This window comes from Aythya ferina (assembly GCF_964211825.1).
Source record: "Aythya ferina genome assembly, chromosome: 1".
NCBI lineage: Eukaryota > Metazoa > Chordata > Aves > Anseriformes > Anatidae > Aythya > Aythya ferina.
In genome coordinates, this window is record NC_140296.1 from 143,633,007 (window position 1) to 143,652,340 (window position 19,334).

At 45.8% G+C, this 19,334-nt stretch overlaps 1 protein-coding gene across 1 annotated transcript in view; it reads right to left on the bottom strand.

The window, feature by feature from the left end:
• The window catches only part of TMTC1 (transmembrane O-mannosyltransferase targeting cadherins 1), a 148,193-nt gene extending 141,988 nt beyond the window's left edge, over nt 1-6,205 (bottom strand). Inside the window, exon 1 of the mRNA XM_084528443.1 lies at nt 5,718-6,205. Within this exon, the coding sequence (XP_084384569.1) occupies nt 5,718-6,052 (335 nt within the window). The 5' untranslated portion in view covers nt 6,053-6,205. The remainder of the gene's footprint in view (nt 1-5,717) is intronic.
• Nucleotides 6,206-19,334: the final 13,129 nt, after the last annotated feature.

Consider the following 19,334-nt stretch of genomic DNA (forward strand, 5'->3'; position numbering starts at 1 on the left):
ACAAACCAACAGTGTCATTTTACCCAGATTAAGAACAAAATAGAGTTTGCCTTCAACACTGTGCTAAACTATCATCTCTGCAACAGCAACATAGAGAAAGAAATGAACATCTCTCAAAACTCTTCCTCACCCCACTATCAACCAGACCACTACGATATATAAAAGAGGCTGTGATGCTGTGTAGTCCGTGCTGTTTTCCAAAAGTACAGCAAGAGAATAAAATATGTCCCAGGGTTTGATAGCACTACGGGTGAATGACTCAGATGTTTTAACCTCAGCAGTCCTCTTCCAAGTGCAGCAGGGGTAAGGGATGAGATGTATTCCAGAACCTAGCTGGGACAGTCATTCATCAAGAAGAGAAAATGCTACTAACAGATCTAGTATGAAGTTGTTAGGCCTAATTAAGAGCACATTTCAAACTGGATACGAGAGTTTTTCACCAATTTTGAAATAACTTTGGTAATCAAAAGATTACCAAAGCTCAAGCTACCCAAGAAATGCCATTTTAATTGATATTGAAGCAAGGAGAAAACCAAGTGTAGTGCATGAAAACAGAGCAACACTTCTCTCTTTTAACTCTGAGAGACAATAAATGAGAAAGCCTAGGAAAGCAGTCAGAAACACAGTGAGTAAATGCAGAGAAATGCCTTTAGCTAACCAGCAGCAGCCAGAGCACTTTATTTTCATGGACTCTAAAGAGCATTGACAGGGATACTCCTGTGGGGAAGGAGGCTGCTCCAAAGCTGAGCCTTTTAGGTAAGAGAAAACAAAAGAAAATTAAGGGTGACATTGGTGCAAGAGGAATTGGATGCCGGATGAGAGAAAATCCCCAGGAATCAGTAGGTGTTTAACAGGCAAAGCACCAATGACAAAAGCAGCAAACACAGATCTGTCTGGATTCACCTCAGACAGATCTTTGAGGAGAACCTGCCTGGGCCTTTTTGTGAATGCTTCCCCTCAAAATAAGAGGCTTTTCGATTCAAGAGAGACGAATTTTGTTATGAGTCTTAGCCACGGAGAAGATTTTGTGACTAGACAAAGGCCACACACATTTTGTATGCATCTCCCCCCCCCCCATCCCACAGTGTGCTGAGGGCTGATTCCCGCTTGTGGGCTTGGCAGCGGGGCCTGCAGCCTCCATGCAGCCTGGAGGCCTGCCGGGCTGCTCCCTGCTCCCTCCCCAGGCAGCAGCTTACAGTGCCATCCCACAGCTCCTGGCCTTCCCCCTGTCCTGAGGTCTCCAAAGCCATCCCAAGAACACTGGGCTTCAGGAGCAGTCTCCTTCCATGGAGCCCAAGAGACCCTGCTGGTCCCCCTGGAGGGGCACAGCCCATTACCTGCAGCCAAAAGAAAGAAAACTGGACACACAGTACTGCATTTGCCATTCAGTTCTAGCTTACCCCTTGTATTTCAAAACAATAATTATCTTCAATGTGGTGGAGAGAAAGAAAGATCTTCTGTACATCGGCTTCATATGAGCAATTCCACAGCTGGAAAAAGCCAAGCTTTGAGGCACACACACCCTTTCCCAGATCTAAAACGGCAGCAACACCGCCCGCTCTCAGTCAGAATAAAGGCTTATGTGTTTAGAAATGTGTCCATATATTCCAATTACAACACCAAACTGGCCTCATACAAGCAGCTGCCTCTCTTCACAAACTTCAGCTCACTTGTAACTTCAGCCCATTGTGGCTACACCAACACTGCATCGATTTCATGGCACGCATCACAGTCTCAGTATGGAGAGTGATTGCTGTAGCTAGGGCAGCAATATTAGACTAAGCTGTACAGAAGAAATACTGATATAATCTTAAGCATCGTGATATTGCCCTAATATAGATGTACAGAGTGAAGAAAACACTTGTGCAATGTATATTTAACCTGACACATTATAGCTCTCTATATTACCCTATTATGTCAAAATGTAATATACCATTAAATCAAGAACAAATAAAATCTAAGATCTTTTTTCTTCCCCTGGTTGTTTTTCTTAAGCTGCCTGTCCTTGAAATTCATGCCATTGATACAGCTGAAAAAACAGAAGGATCAGCTGTAGGCAACTAGATAGATCAGAAGGCTGGCAGTGAGTTATTGAAATAATTCGCTCTTTGGCTGTATATTTACATCTAACCCAAGCTCACAGTAACTTCAGGCTTTGATCTGAAGCCATTGGTAGTCTTACATTAGGCTTGCAGTGCCCACACAGTGTACTGAACTGTTGCTGAAGGATCCCATTTATTCCCTAGATGTGCGTGCTACTCAAGCCATCACCAACTAGCAGCCTCTGCAGGCAGAGCTGGTGGGTCATCTATTCTGCAATCAGCAGTAAGCAGAGGATTATTTTTTTTTTAATTTGATTTTTTTGATTTCCACCAGTCTTTTGCCTCTGGTGAGCTGTCATTTGGGGTCATGTGGCACTTCCTTCACTAGCATCTGCCTTCTGCTGTGTCCAGGCTGTGCCTTCCACCCCACTGCCAAAGAGGCCAGGTGGACAGAGCCTCTTCTCCCAGACCTCTGCCCAACCACATGGAAAACCAGCAGACTGGTCTGATTAGGAGTCTTTAAACCTCGGCATTTGCCTTTATAATAAAAGATTTGTTCTCACAATCTCCAACCATTGGACACCTTTAGGCTAAGTCTGCTGTCTTGCTGACTACATCAAATGTCGATCACCTGCTTGCTTCTGTGATGAAAATCTACCCCAATGGGGATTTGAAAGACAAGAGAGAGAGGGAGAAGGAGGTGGTACTGAGGAATTCACCTTCTGCTTCAACAGTAGAAGTATTTTTGCAAAACCACTGGAACCAAGGAATAACTTAAGTGCTATTAAGGGAATAAATGATTCACCAAACTTCTGTTAGTGGAGACAAGGTGCAAGACAGAGAGCACCCAGTTTAAATATAAAATGCTGAATGAATTATATAGCTGGCAGTTCTTCCCCCCCATCATCTTAACATTTTCTATGGAAGGTACCAAGAAATACTATATCTAGAGTCCAAAAAGCTGCCTTCTTTAAAAAGAAGTGTATTGAATCACTTCTTGGAGGAGAACATAGCTGGAGATAAACATCTCTGAGTGACAGCACTGGAAAGGAGAGCACAAAGTAAGTTTTTCCTATGGACTTAGCAAAGCCATTGCCTATCGTATCAGTTCCTTTGGTCTGCTGGACCTGTCACCTAGCAGTTACCCAAGTACAACAAGAATGTCTCTGAACCAACTAGTTTCAACACTTCTTCACATATTAAAGTCAGGAGAAAAGGTGAGAGAAGTTCAAAGGCACAAAGTAAACAATATTTAATTCAATGGTTCATGTGCAGGCTTTTCCCCCTTCTGATGTTAGCCCACACACACACAAAATGTAGCGGTTCTGTGAATATTTTAAGTTTTGCTTAACAGTTCTAGTAACACAGGCCACTCATATTTTCCTCTAATCATTCATTCTGACAGATCCGTTGTGAATAATGTCAAATACTTCAGCTCTTTTCACTATTTGGCTCCAGAGCATTAGTCTACTGGAATTAGGACTGTCATTTAAGATTTCCAATAAGGACAGGATCCCAAACTACAGTTACAAAATTTCATCAATGTCTAGTCAAGATTTTTTTTTGACAGAGAAGTGATAAATTCTTTTAATTGAGATCATTTCAAGAATATGTAGTATATATGAAAGATATGCCTAGCCCACTGAAAAGTCCACAGGGAATCCTGAGTCTTTCCTCTTTTACAGCTAGGAAGGACAAAAAAAGAGATTGAGACAAAGTTTCTGTAGACTCATGGATCTGTAGACATACATTTCAGCCCACCCTTCACATCTGTTCTGTGCATGCAGTTTGGAGATCTCCCAGATTTTTTATTTTTTAAAATCTTTATTACAGCAAGATTCAAAACAAGTCTTTCAGGCAAAAATGTCAGGCCACAAAAGGAAAACAACCAAGAAGGTGTAAAGAATCACACTACTATTAAAATGTCTTGGATTTGACCAAACTGGCACAGCAAAAAGAAATATATATTAGTCCCCAATCCCCATCTTCAGCAAGATCCTGTAATGCACGTCACAAAACTTGCTCAAGCACCCCACACAGATGCACTAAATCCTAACAAGATATTAATAAACTACATTCATTTCAACTTTTTGTTAAAAGACTTTTTTCTGCTGAGCCTTTTACAGCCAGCAGGGTAAATCTTTTTTCTTCCTGCAGGAGGACAGAGCACAGCCAGTAACATCGTGCTGGGCAAGGCATGGCTCAGGCAGGCAGCGCGCAGCTCAGCCACAGGCTCAGCATCGCTTGGCAAGAACTCGCTGCACCCTGCTTTAAGCGCTGGGTTTCAAGGATCTTAACATCTTCCTCTGACACCCGGCTGGTAGATACGAAGTGGGAAGAATGTGGAAACCAGAGGGCTGGAAGGATATTTGGGACACAGTGGAAATAACCTTCCTCTGCAGCCAAGGAAGATAAACATTATTCCTTCGTTATTCCAAACGCAATGCCAACCAGTGAACAAATGACTTTGCCTTTCACCCTAGGTTTTAGCTGTATGGTGCTGTATGCTTATTATAATAATAAGCACTTGAGGATGAAGTCTTGCTCAGAAAATTGAGTCTCACTGATTTCCTAAAAGGACTAGACAGGGACAGCACTTCATCTTTTTCTTCCTCCCCCTCCTTCCTTTAGTTAATAAAGGGTAAACCAGTTCAGAGTCAAGACACATAAACGGGAGCTAAAGCACTGAGTTTCCATTCCGTTATTAAAGTTTAAGACTCTTTGCTAGTTAGCATAACTTAACTCCATCCTGCAACCCGATCTCCGTGGCCGAGCCCAGCAGCACTACAGCGCGCAGTGCAGCCAGCGGCGACCCGTCCAGGTTTGCTCACCTCTCAGATTGCTCAGGGATGTGCTGCGGGAGGGAGGGATGCATTAATCAGACTGCTGCCCACACTGCAACGCTCCGGCTGAGCACCTGATGGAGAAGGCATTCGGCAGGCACAGAGCCAGCTCTGCCCGGGGCTGCCTGTGTCCCATTGCTCTCTGCAGAAACCTGCTTAGCACTGCCCAAGGAGAACTTGCAAAGTCTGTCCTGGGCTACCCAGCTCACGAGTGTCTGCGCTGCTCGGTTTTGCTTTCCCAGGGCTATTCCAGCCGGAGAACATGCAACATGCCCTTCCAACACACGGAGCACCGAAGGGATGCCCGAGTCCCCTCGACTGCTCCTGCCCTCCAGACGCACGCTACTTTCAGAGCGTGCATGGAAACGCTATCTATAAGCGCCAGGTATTTGCAGGGATAGTTCACTCGGCTGAGCCTACCACTAACAGCTCCTCCTGGCGTACTTCTCGCCGCCTGCACAGTTTGTCCCTTACTCCTGCCACGGCTCTGCAAGGAGCAGCGGCCGATCGCTGACGAGCGGGACCCCAGCGCCGAGCATCCCCCAGCTGCATTGCTTCCTCGGCACAATCATTTTTAAATATTAAAGCGTGGCAAACACTCACCGGCATTTGTGTCACCCCAGAATAAAGAAGAGAATAAGTCAGTGCACCACAGACCAGCCGACCCGTAACTGCGATGGGCTGCTACAGACTCCCCTCTTTTAAGGGGATGAGGGCAGCTCTTGGTTTCCCTCCTGGGACCAGCGCAGCCGCCCTCAGCCACCGCGCCGCTGCCCAAACTTCTTTTATTCCCCTCACACCCAAACTCCTCGCCAACTCCCCGCGCCCTTACTTGAAGCTGAGGACGCAGAGGGGCCGGTAGGACTTGTGGCTGGTGTTCTCCGCCATCCGCTTGCCCCAGAAGTCGTTGGCGAAGGCGGCGGCCACGGGGGCGGCCGCCCTCACGTCGGGGTTGTTGACGATGGCCCAGACGTCGTCGTGCACGAACTCCCCCGGCAGCGCGTTGCCGTAGCACAGGGCGCACAGCCCCGCCACCGCCGCCGCCGCCGCCGCCGCTTTCCTGCCCGCTGCGGGCACCGGGGCCGGGGTTGGGGTTGAGGCTGGGGCTGGGGCTCGCTCCCGGTCCCGCTCCCGGTAGCGGAGCCCCGGCGCCGCTCCCGTCACCATGGTGCGGGTGCGGGGCGCCGAGCCGCCACCCCCGGGCCCTCCGCAGCCGCGGTGCGGGAGGGCAGCGGCGGCCGCATGCTGCGGGGCGGCACCGCCACTGCCACCGCCACCGCCACCGGCACCGGCACCGCCGGCGGCCACTCGCGCTCTGCCGGGGCGCAGCCGGCCCGCCCGCAGATAAACAGCGGCCGCCTCCCCGCGCCATCCCTCCTCCTCCTCCTCCTTCTCCTCCTCCTCCTCCTCCTCCTCCTGCTGCTGCTGCTGCTGCTGCCCCCCCCGCACGCATGCTCCTTGCCGTGCTGTCACCCCCGCCCGCTGCCGGCGGGGGGCTCTGTGCGCCCCGCTTGGCCGGCACCCCCCCGGCTGCCTTCGTCCCAGCCCCTCTGGGGACACAGAAATCCCCCACACCCCCGGTGTGGGTGCTGTTTTTGGTGCCAGGGAAGTTGGCCGCTCCGCTCTGTCCCCGGTCCCGGATGAGGTGCGCCGGGTGGGACCCCTGCCGCCTGCACAGCCCCGCCGGTGGCAGCTCCCAGCCGCTGTGCCTCAAGGAAAGGACGCGGTCACAGCACCTGCAAACCCCTCAATGAAGGGTGTGTGGCCACGGACCCAAAAAACAAGGGCTCTGTTAATTACCTTACCCTTTAAATAAAGCCACCTTTACATAACCAAAAGAGCACCAGCGCTCCTCGGCAAAGACGCTCCCACTAACTTATGTGAACGGGCATACTCCGAATTTCCTCCTGAAAATAAAGATGTGCTAAGGTGGTGCAGCTCGCCACCAGCTCGAGTGGCAGCAGGCTGCCGTGTGTGTGTGTGTGTGTGTGTGTGCGTGCCCCAGTGTGGGATCACGCCGAGCAGGAGCCAGGCGAAGTTTTCACAAGCAAGCCCGCCCCAGGAATGCTTTTCCCCCCTGCCTGTTTGGCACAGGGAGGGATCTGGTATTTTCCAAGCGCAACAGAGAGCAAGCAGGCTTTTCAGCTGGACTTTTGTAATGGCTAAGAATAGCAGTGAACTCCGAGCAGGACAGCGTGTTTATATCCGGGATGGGAGGAAACCCCACCAGAAGCGGGGCCATCAGTCAAACTTTCTCTTTAAGTGGCTGATGAAATTTTAGCAGACGGCTCCCCAGAGCTTTCCCCAGCGTGGGACGCCGTTCATTGTGGTGGGGCGGCGTTCATTTCCACCAGGGTTTTGAAGCCTGGGTACGCAGAGCCAGACTGCAGCGTCTCTGCCCGGGCACAGACACAAGCAGCAGCTCCAGAGGCGCTGGGGTACTGAAGCCCACCGGCGCCCAGCAGCTCTCAGGGAACAAAGTCACTGCTGCAGACATGCTAAAAGGCAGAACTGGGACTTTCTGTGGCATAAATTGAGCACTCAAGGGTCTAACTGCTCTAAGTTGGTAACTTATGAAGAGCTTATAAAATCTCACTTCTAATCAAGGGATTTAATGCCACTATCTCGTAACAGTAACATGCACACCACACAGTACAAGAGACGTGCTCCATGGAATACATAACATAGCTTCGTATACAGAGCTGTGATTTCCCATTTGCTTTCATAACCTGCCATGCTTGATGATACCAGAAAGCACAGAGAGAGCCTCATTCTGCCCTCGCTGTCTTTAGGAGAGCGCTAACACTGACAATCAGGTCTCATCTAGCATGGAAACCTAGAGCGTGAGTGGGATAAAACCCCTACATCCTTTCTTACCTATTTTCTTTCACACTTATCAAACCATTTTCCAGGAAGTGTAGTTAACACAGATTTGTCAAGTTTCCTTTACGAGGAGGTGATGCTGCTCCCACTTCTCCATGCTGGAAGAAACGATGTATCAGATATTCACTTTCTTCTCTCATTCAGAAGTCTGAAAGAGATGAATAATGCTCACATCAGACACGGAGGAAGACCGCCTGTTCTTAACACGAAGACCTGCTGAAATACAGTCTTTTCCTTTCAATCCACGGTGTGAAACCTTGCCTTGTAACTCAGCAGTCATTGTCACAGACTGAAATAAGAATATTGTCTATTTCTAGGATCTCTGACCACCTATAAAGAAACTAACAGCAAATTGTAAGAATTCAGAAGGTAGGAGAACACACATTCACCACTTGTATTTTGGTCTTAAGTCAATACACGCATGCATGTGCATGGAGGGGAAGAGAATGAGGGAGAGAAGGGAATCCAGGGGTGGGAAGGTTTGTTCCAAAGCTGCTTTGACTCTTCCAAAAATATCTGGTCTAATGAGGAGCATTTCTCCCTCCTGCAAGCCCTGATTCTTTACCTAAAGTAGCCATGTCACAACTTCTGAAATGTAAAGCCAAATTGCTTCTCAGAAAAGCAAATCTGAATGATGGGATCATAGCTGAAGCACTCCAGCTATTTGGCTGTTTCCCTGTGTTCGAATCACAAGTTTTGTGCCAGCTATGGAAAAAGATTGTTAAAAAAAGGCTGGTAAAGCTAGAGACCTCGCAACTAATTACACGCAGTGCTCAAAAACCTTGCTCCGCTAATTGAGCAGAGCTCACTACTTCTGAAGTAGGAAGGTTTAGTCTCCACTCAGAGTAAAACATAAGGCAGGGTGTACACAGCAGCAGACACATCTGAACCGCTGCACTTCAAAGGGCTGAGCACCAATTGATCTGTTATTATCTGAAGATGGCAACAGCTCAAAGGCAGAGAGAAGCTGGGGAAGTTTTAAGTGTAAAGCTTAAACGTGGACTTCTGACGCGTTTGGCTTTGCGCTGACTGATTAGAGTAGAAGAATGCGGTAAATACAATTTAAAAGTTAAATTACCATATGGCCATAGCTAGAGGTAAATTTCAAAAGTAGAACATGTAAATAGTTTCTCGCTGTCTGAACAAATAATTTTACTTTTAAACTAAGCCACTTGGTAACTGGTACAATTGATTTTTGCTTGTAGTCAGTTACCGAATGGTTTTGCATTTCGTTTCAATAGCCCCAGGCTGCAACTCTGTATCTGCTATGCATATAATCTTTGGTATCTACTATGCATATAGTCTTTGGTTGGTACAGATTGTGTTCATTCTGTTAAAAGCAAAAAAAAAAAAAAAAAAAAAAAAAAAAAAAACAACCAACCAACCACAAAAACTAAACAAAAAAATGAGGCAGCCACCATCCTCTGCCAGCTATTAAAGGGCATTGCCATCTTAAATGAAATGAAGGAGTGCTGCAAAACCTGGCTCTGAGTTTGGCATTTAGTCCCCGCGTGCCATCTGTGCTGGAAGAGCCATGGCGAGACAGCAGCCCACGTGGGCCAGAGCCCCTCCGAGCAGTTCAGCGCAGGCATCGCTCTCTTTGGCCAAATAGGATTTGGACTTTGGAGTTCCCAGGAGTTTCAGCCTCTGCAACAGAGGCTGAAATCAAACACTGCGCTGGACTGAGCTAGAGCAATCCTAATTATGATCCTCTTTGCATGTTGCCATATTGATTTACTTCTGCGTCTATGCAGGCTACAGAAAGTTTGTCTTTGGCAGAGTCTTCCTAAAACCCAGTGAAAGCTCTTATGGCTTTGTTTTCCCTTTCAACTGCGGGCAAGTTCCAGAGGTATTGCAAGAAGTAGAGGAAAACTTCTTGCCCTTTGTACCCTGCAACTTTTGTTCTGGTCCTGTGATCCTTAGGAGACAAAGAGATCTAATATCCTCTGGATGACCTTTCATTTTCACAGGCATGCAGCACTGCAGCTCAGCCCACAAGCCCCTAATAAACCCGCTCTCCATGGCAGTCATGGAGTGTGCTAAATATTAGTACCAAAAATACAAAGCCCCGAGTTTTCACAAAGCAGTATCAACGAGAAGATAACGCATGACACAAACCACTTGGTGGAGCCACGTGGATGCACATTTCCCCTCGCTGACACAGATGGCGAGTAACAGAATCCTCCCTGACCCACTTTTGGATGCGTTTGTCACCTGCTTCACATGCTCGTGTAAAACGGGAGATTTCAAGCTGGAGAAAAGCTTACCATAGTTGTTACCGGATTAGCAGGAATCTCTTTTTCAGCTCATACAACAAATGCATTTTCTGCCTTTGAAGAGACCCAGTTTAAGCTTTAGTCTATGGGCAAGGCTGTACGGGGTCTTTAAACCCCCCAGCAGAAGCAACATCCTTCATTTGACAGAGGGAAGAGGCATGGGACAATCTGTTACAAAGTGACCTGGGCTTGTTATTTGCTATTTAAGGGTTGGGGACAATACAAAGGCGGCACAAGTCCCACTAAAGAGAATAGTGGGGCTCTTCATGAGCAGAGCACGAGCAGAATATGGCACAGGCTGCTGCAGTAGTCTACTCCAGTGGGTTCACTCATCGTCTAAGGACATTACTGCTTCCCCTAAGCATTTCTGTGTGCTGGATTTGGGGGTGTGGAGCCTTGCGTTGGAATGGGGAGTGGAGAGAGAAAGTATTTTTCTTTTCTGCTTCCTCTCGAAGCACTGCAGACATCTCCCAGAGCCAAAGACAGCTCTCAGTCTTGCCCTTGCCTGAAAGAGCAATTTTATAGCATAAGAGCAAGGGAGAAGTGCAGCCTATAGGGCCTGAGTCATGAGAGTTATCGCCTGTAACGTTCATCTATTTAATGCTGATTAAGTACAAAACGGCATAAGTTGAATTTTTATGTGCTTCACGGAAATCAGCTAATGACTCAGAACCACAAAAATGAAAAACAGAAAGCTCAGGATGGTCTCATTTTTGGCTGAGGGGATGAGGGAGTCAGATGACCCAACATTTCCTTCACTTACAGTGCACAGCCCCGGACTGCAATCTTGAGAATCAGTGAGAAGGCTGTTTCTCATCGCAAGCAGGTCAGGATGAGTGTGAGGTTGTTTAGTGGCAATCTTGATGGAGAGAAGTTGTTTTAAAAGGCCGGCTTTCCTGAGAAATGGGCATGAGTAACTCAGGTACCACAAGCTTCCTACTGTGCAAAGAGATGATTTACTGTGTAAATGGCCATGTGGCTGTGAGGTTGGGTGCTGAACTGCTGAGAGCATCGCAGTCAAAAGCAGCATAAGAAAAAGCTTTGGGCACAGCACCCAGAGCCATACTGCTACTGCACTGAGGCACTGCATTCCAAAGAAGGATCTGATTTTGGTGAGATGAAGGAGGGTTTTTTGGCTGTGGACTGAACTGACTCAGTTTAACTTGACTCTGTGCTCAGCCTTGAGAGCTGGCTGTACATTTCACAATGTAATTGCCTCCTAGAAGTTTGTATGTTGAAATAATTATGGAGTTTGAAGCCCCCAAGTTTGTCCCCTGTTCAGATTCAGCTGGTGTGTGTTTTCTGGGCATCTCTGAGCTGGAACTCAGTAGCAGTCCTCTCCTAAAACTAACTGATTTATACAAAAGATCTGGCATCCCTAGTTTCTATTGAATTGCAGTCACTGCATATGGCCTGATAAAATCAGATAGTCAGATAAAATCAGGAAATCTCTACATTTATTCTCTGATTACCAAGCAAGCTCAATTTCATCATGATGAAGTAGAAGCCAGTGGTTATAATTATCTCCCTCTTCTTTCATCTAGTTTTTAATATTTCGGTTTAAGATGGAAAAATTACAAATGAATACATCTGCACCACGTCCAGTCAAGATTTTCCTCTGTATAATAATAATATTCATCTCTCTACAATAACCAACAGCTGGAATAAATTTTTAGTAAAAATATTAAAAACTATATTGTAGAATAAGCCACATGGAGTCCCTGTAATTTGAGCAAGGTAAAAGTTTTCATAAAAGCTATTGAGAAAGGAATATGATTTTTTTTTTTCAGGTGACTTTTTTGGATTTTAGTTTTACAAGCAGACACACTTTTGCTTTACAGTGCTCAACTTTCTAGTGTTTACATTGAACAAACACTTGAGGTAAAAACGATTCATCAATCAGCCACTCTGGACGCTGCTTCTTCTCACTAGACCTCTACACTGAGGTGTACCGAGCTGCTCAAGCTGTGTTAAAGCAAAGTTTTCGGCTGCAGTTACAATGACCTAAACCAGTGCCGGTGCTAGGCTGGCTGGAAAGCTGTTTCGCAGCCCTGCCTTTCACCTGCAGACATCACCACGCACCAGCTGCTGTTCTTACAAAGTCTCTGAGAAGTTCACAGGCAGCCAATAGATCAGTTAAAATCGAAGCAGTAAAACTCCACACAGCTTCTCAAGGGAAACAATTTGGATCCCCAGTTCAGCGGCCAGTTGTAAAGGGCAGCATCAGGGGAAAGTGGAATGAGGAAAGAGGCAGATGGGAAATACGGGAGTAGCTTTTCAGTGCTCCCTTTTCTCTCCGCATTGTTTCCACAGACCATACATCTAAATGACCCTCAAACTGGAGGCAGGATAAATTGGACCCTCCCTAGAGATCCTTGCTTCTTCAGCACTCATCTGCACTCCTGTGAGCCTGCTGTGGACAGATAAAATATGTTGCAATGCTTGAGGAATTTTTAATAAAAATATTAAGGCCATTCTGAATGAAAGCGATTATCTACTTGTGAGAGCACCAGAGGGAATAGTAGAATGGTAGGCGCAGATGGCATCTAGGTCAGCAGGTCATCAAGATGCCAGCACATCTGTGCGTTTTACCAGAACCTCCTTAAACTAAAGGCAGACTAAGCACAGAGCAAGACAGAGGACAGGCTATATACCAGAGCCCTCAAGAAGTGATGAAAGGAAGAAAAGAACAGGCTTAGAGCCATAAACCACCCAGATAAGGAGGGAAAAGTAAATCCTAATCCAGGGGTGGAAGAGGATGAAGAAACAAAAGATCACTGCCAGCTCCTAAGAGCACAACAGCAGCACTTGGCTTCCAGTCCAAGAAGAACCCAGGAGACACGATGAGATGTCTACAGCTGCTGTCCCTTTCCCTCTGCACCACTGCAAGTAATCAGGGCCAGACCACCTGAATTCATACCTCTTGGTGCTTGGGAGCATGAAATTCTGTTTTGCATCAAGAAAAATCACCATTCTCCCCTCTATTGTCTCACATAGAGCTTTGTTCCATCGTTATGGCTGTGTTATGGCAAAATGGGCTTGGAGAACACAAACCTGGCAAGGTTAGCCATATCAACCACATCTACTAGTACTACTTACACTCCTTTTACCCACCTGAGTGCAAACTTTTAGCTTGCCTGAAATGCTCTGGAGAGACAAACGTGTCTTTTCTCAGTGTTCCCCATGATGAGTAGAAAAGTACAAGCTCAGGATTTCCAGCTCCTCCTGCTAGTAGGTACCATCCTCCTGCTAGTAGGGCTCCTTCCTCTCAGACGCTGGGAACAAGGCTCTCTCCGAGGAGATGAGTCTCTTGTGCTTTCTTATGCCCATCCCATGCTCTGCTCTCCTGCATCATTCCACTCCAGCTTTCTTCTCAGTTGGTAGGAATTTGTAACCTTTGAATGGATATTGTTAAACAATTTTTTAAAATTTTCTGAGTTTTGCCTCATTTTGGAACTTACAAAGTTCCCCGTGGCTCCAGCCCACAGCCAAAAAAAAAAAAGTCATCTGCAGGTCAGCTGAAACACTCCAGGGTCCCTGCAATGGGGTTGGGAAGCTTTCTGGGCAGTATTCGCAGCCTGGAAGATGCAGAAATCAAAACCAGACACAGTCCGAGAGCATGCCCACTGTGCTCACTGCCACTAAGCTTGCTCAGCAACACCTCTCAGTGGTGTTTTCTGTCACCTCTGGTAGACCAAAAATTTCATTCCAGCCTGCTTAATGACGACTCATTTGTGCTTTGCTAATTTTTGGTTTGTCCACAGCAATGTAAAATGTCAATGTATGAAGCCCTCCGAGTGAGGGAAACATTACCCCTGCTCTTTTTCTTCCATCCCTGGGCCATGGCATCCAAGGAGTGTTAAGAGAAACCCCAGCACAGCCCAACTCTGAAGAAATGCCGCAGAGATCACTGCACACCTTGTGATTTGGGCCTGTTTCTAGTTATTTCTGTACTCCGTAGAGCAACAAGGGTGAGGAACGTGAAAATCCTAAAGACGGGGTTAGTCTTTGGCACGAGGCTGGCGTCTGCCACGGGAAATTAATCCACTCTGAGCTGCAGTGAGCTGAGCTGCTGAGTTTGTATTCGTGTCACCGAGACCGCTTACACTCACTGCTGCTCTGTGAACTCTTCTTAGTCAGCCCCGACAGTGGCTTACATCTTGATTAAAACAATAGCCTACGGATCACGATCCATTAAATAAGGAAAAACGACTCACCTAATGTCATTTTTATAAATCAGAAGTTCACCTTCCAAAATATTTTGGGGAGATGAATAAAGCGATAGTGGGGATTTTATTTTTTATTTTTTTTGGAGAAGGGGGATTAGAGGGTCCCAGGGCACTTTGTCACTGAAGTACCACATCTGTCAGCTAAATTGGCAGAGCCATTACATGTAGTTTCTAGAAAGAGTTCCTCATATGCTGAGGTCTTGGATACCTCAAAAAAGATTTGCTCTCCGGTCAGTTGAAGCAAAATAATATTAGAGAGGAAAAGTAGTTCAGAGCCAGTTAACGTTTTTGATTTTCTGAATGTCACATTGTCCAAAATGTTAATGGGAAAATGAGGGCTCATAAGAGGCGACTTGACAGGAATCACATTTTAATTTCCTTTGCAAAATTTTGGAAGCTGCTCTCTCTCTCTCTCCAGTGGCCACCTTGCTGTTGCTGCCTTTTGGGGGCCCTCGTACCCACCCTATGAAGAACAGACATCCCAAGGCCCTTCCTTTCTTCTTTTGCAAGATGCAGTCAGAATCCCATTACATTTTTTAATTTGTTTAACTGGCTTCTAACTTCTCAGGCTCCCGTCATGCCATAAAACTGACTGATGAATGACAGGGCCCTGCTAGGTCTGCCTAGTGTGTAATACGAGCTCCCGGGGCTGGAAACAATAAAACACAATTTTCTGAGAAAGGGGGTTTTGTGAGAGACATGCTAGCCCTGACTTCACCACACCCTTTGATTTTGTCAGCAAGTTACGGCTGGGTTTCGTTGCAGTTTCTGTTATTACGAGTCCTCGGTTCTCAAAGGTAGGGAGGATATTCTGGGCAGCTCAAGGTCATTTAGGAAGAGAGCTGATGAGTGCCGTGCCGGAGCCTGGCTCTGCACGTACAGGAGCTGGTGTAAGAGTTGCATAATGACACGGCCACGGCTCACACTGAGCAGCCTGCAAGAGACAAGAATTTCAGATGAATCGGAAGGCAGTCCCTCCCCTCCCACAATGACCTCCTTGGCCAACCTGCTTGGAGCTGCCCTGAGCTGAAATTCCTCTCTATCTTTTCCCATTACACTTTCAAAGGACCGTGGCTTGAAAAGAACAAAGAAAGGCTGCCATTAGAGTCCGGCATTCAGCTATTATTGTCGCATGCTGGTTTGGAAACAAAGTAAAGAAATGTTAATGTAAGGTTTCAGCTGGCTGTGTTAATACAGTCAGGCTGTCCTGGAAGAAAGGCTTCCTCAAAACTCTGAACACTCTTTCTCTGGCTTTCTAGGCAGAACTGATCAGATCCCAATCCAGGCAGGCAAACAAGGCAAAGAAACGGGGGAAGAAAGGAAGCCTTTTTGTTCCATCATTCAACAAATCTGAAGCAGCAGAGGTGCAGGAGAGCTGGGAGCTCTGCCCAAGGCTACAGAGGAGCTTGGGCAGGGACAGAATCAGGAGCTGCAAACAGCTCCCCCCGACTGTGGGGCCATCTCCTACCTCTGGACTGGGAAGGGACACAGACTTCACTGGCTCTGTTCTGGTTCATGCTGGGACAAGCAGGCAGGAGTGAGAGATGTGGGCATCAGGCATCATCGTGCCGGTGCTGCTGGACAAGCTTCAGTAAAAGCTGTTGTTGCAGCTCTTCACAGAGGCAGCTGTTCCTCTGCCCTATCCAAGCACCTCTAGAGAGCACGGGGAGGCTGGAACAAGGCTTTCCCCAACCTTCCTGAAGTTTTCCTGTGGACTTTTTCAGTCTTTGTACTCCTGAGATTTGGAGATAAGTGTGGGACAGGGCTTTGCTTGGGAGACAAAATCCTGTGCCCTCGGGCCACAGCTATCTGTAAATCAACCCTAGAGCAAAATCCCAAACGGGCAATAAGGTAGGATGCCACATCATTACAGCATCTTGCAGCAGGCTGTGCTGGTGTCAGAGCCAGAGAAGCAGGAACGCATATGCCCTTACCATGACAGCATAGGAGATTTTGTTTTGCTTTTGAATAAATGATTGATAGGGTAAAGGCAACTGGGGGAACAGGTCAAACAAAGCTAATGAAAAAAGTAAATCCAGTCGTCATCCTGTTATATCACTTGCTAATAGAGTGGTGTTTAGCAATAGCTTGTGTGTTGTAAGGCTTAAGGTTATCAGCAGAGTGACTGCAGAGAGCTGTTTAGAATTCATCCCACATCTGCAACCATAACCCAGCAATTTAGACAAAAACATGTACTCTCCATAGGTGCATGGCATAGGCTATTACAATTATTAATACAGTAATAGTCATAATAAATTACGTATTGAGTGTATTTGTTATTCAGTGGAAAACTTAATTATAATATCCAAGCTGGCAGCAATTGATTTACTTTTTGTTATCTCTGAAATTGTATAATTAGTTCCCAAGTTACAACTCCTGTGAAATCTCTGCCTTGTAGGGGGTAGGAGATCTGGAGTTACAGCTGCAACCATTGCTCTTTCTGGCAAAGAGCGCTTTCCCTGGAGAATATTAATTTTTAACATAAAAATGAAAAATGAGTAAAATTGTGTTGTATAAAAAAGAGAATGCTCTGTATGAGCCTCTCATGGAGTCTGCCCTCATGTTGGAGGGACGTCCTTGGTAAAAGGAGCTCTCTAGTGTCCAGTTGCAATACTGCAGTTTGGAAAGATGATGCTGTGAGCACACAATCTAATAAAATAAATGTGCAAAGCAAATGGAAGGCCTACGTCTCTTGCTCGAGGTACTTAGTGCTAATGCATAACATGTAAAGTGCTACTTAAACATCACTATAACCCAAACCAACACTGTACTCAAAGGCTTTAAGGCACGAGGCAGAAGTCTCATTCGTTCCCACCTATCCTTCTCAATCTGTTTTTTTTACCTTTTTACTTCTGCTGCACTTCTGAAGTAGCTCCTGCTCGGTTTGTGGGGTGTGCACATCTGCCAACATCCAGGCCATGGCAAAAAGATTTACAAGTTTACTCTCTTCCTTTCCAAAGACAGCAGAAGTGCCTGCCATCTGGGGAGCCAAGGTCAGGTGCGAATAACAGCTTGAGGTAGAATATTTGGTACAAATGAATGCCTAATTGCAGCTGCTGACATTTAACGCATGCACCTGATAAGGCAAAATTGTCTCATGCCAGACAAAACAAGCCCTTGATCACTAATCATAAAAAGCACAGAAAGTATAAAAAAGATGAGTGGATAGTAGTTTACAAAGGTGGCTAGTCACTCTGTTTTTCTAAAATGAAGATCTTAATGCTTTAACTAGCAGTTATGCAGCAGGTTTGGCTGCATGCTACGATAATCAACACATTGCCTTTACACTGCTTTTAATGCTTGCGTTCTGCTTTTTCAACAGGTTAGTGATAAGCTCACTAACATTGATAAAAATGAATTTAAAAGTATATCTGGTCATCACTGGATATCACAGATGGGGGATAATGGCACAACAAATTGGCAAACTGAGATTATCTGCAAATATTATGAGAGACACTGGAAGCTCTTATAAAATACACCATCATTTTAACAGTGTTTTGCTTTTATGGCACCTCCCTTGTGGATACTCTGGTTTAATATTGCAAGTATGAAAAACGATGACACAGTTGAAGCTTTGCCACCAAAAAGCACCATCTTGTGCTTCCTAAACCCTGCTTCCACAGCAGGGCTTATTTTAGAGTAGAAAATAAATTAAGATATAATAATTAACTAAATGTGTTTCTAAGGCAAAAAGCCCCGCACAGGTCTAAGCTGCTCACCTTTAATCACTATGAACAAAATGATGGTGGATTCCCTGCAAGCTACTGCGAGCCAGCAGTTGAAACCTTTCACCTTTAGATGTGTTCTCAGCAGTTTCTTCTTCTCCCTTTATTGGCCTCCATTATTGGTGTTCAGCGTACAGAGAAGCCATAGTTTTAGTAGCTGAAAAATACTTTCAAGAATAAAAGCCACAAACAACAAAGCATCCTGCCAGACTCCGTTCAATCATGACGATATTCATTTTTCTTTTCCTCCACCCAGCATTTCAGCTGAGATTTAAAGTGATTACTCTTGCTAAATGCAAAGCCCATCATATGAAAAATCTACAGCCCTTTTTCCTTTTTTTTTTTTTTTTTTTTTTTAAATTCTTTCAAACCTGCAGTCATGGTGGCAATAGTTTGACCATTCTTGCGGCTTTTTTTTCAAAATACAACAAAGTGCCGACATATTCTGAACAGAAAGCTAAAGTGTTTCTTGTTTTGTAATAAAGTTCTCTTAAAATATATATATATTTTTATATATATATAAAAGTCCTCTGATGCTTAATCTCAAAAACACTCGTTCCTTTTTCATTGAGATTAGGATTAGATTTTCTTTTCAGATCTCCTGCATAATCTAGCACAGAGAACTTCACAAACTCCACAGCTAGGTTCAGTTTTATTTGCAGTATTGGCTCCTAGTACTCCACAGAGCCCTCACTCACCCCTGAATGAAAGGTTATTGTTGAATTCAAATGGACTGGAGCAGAACCTTATGGAAGACAGCAGGTCCTGGGGTACCACAACCAGTTGTCAGGGACAACCTGGTATTTTGCACTGTACACTTCCAAAACGATAAACCGGAAGATGTGTAAACTGTGTTCTAACAAGAAGAAAATCCATAATTCAGGACAGCACAGAAAGCACCTGGTTTCATGCTTCATTTCCATTTCTAAACATAGAAGAGGCTCACAGAAGCATCTGCTGAGCTTCTGAATGAGTTTGGATCAGCTGCGAGTTCCTGCATGCCAAAAGCAAGCCAAAGTCACACATGAAATCAGGCCAATCTCAGGGACACCAGGTCAGCCTACATCCCAAGCTGAGAGCAGAAGCACATACCTTTTGGTTTTTCATTTCTGCTATTCTTTCTCTCCCCTTATCGACAAGGATGGTCAGATTAGATGGAGCTTTGCAAGTGGAAAAAGATGTTGCTGTTCCATGAAGAGGTTCAGTTTAGTAAGGTAAAGAGTTAAAGCAAAACCTAAGACTCCAGGGTATCTCCAGCGAGTGCCTCAGATCACTGGATCTGGATTACAGCCTGAGGGCTACAACAACATCAGTGGAAACTCCAGAGAGCAGAGCA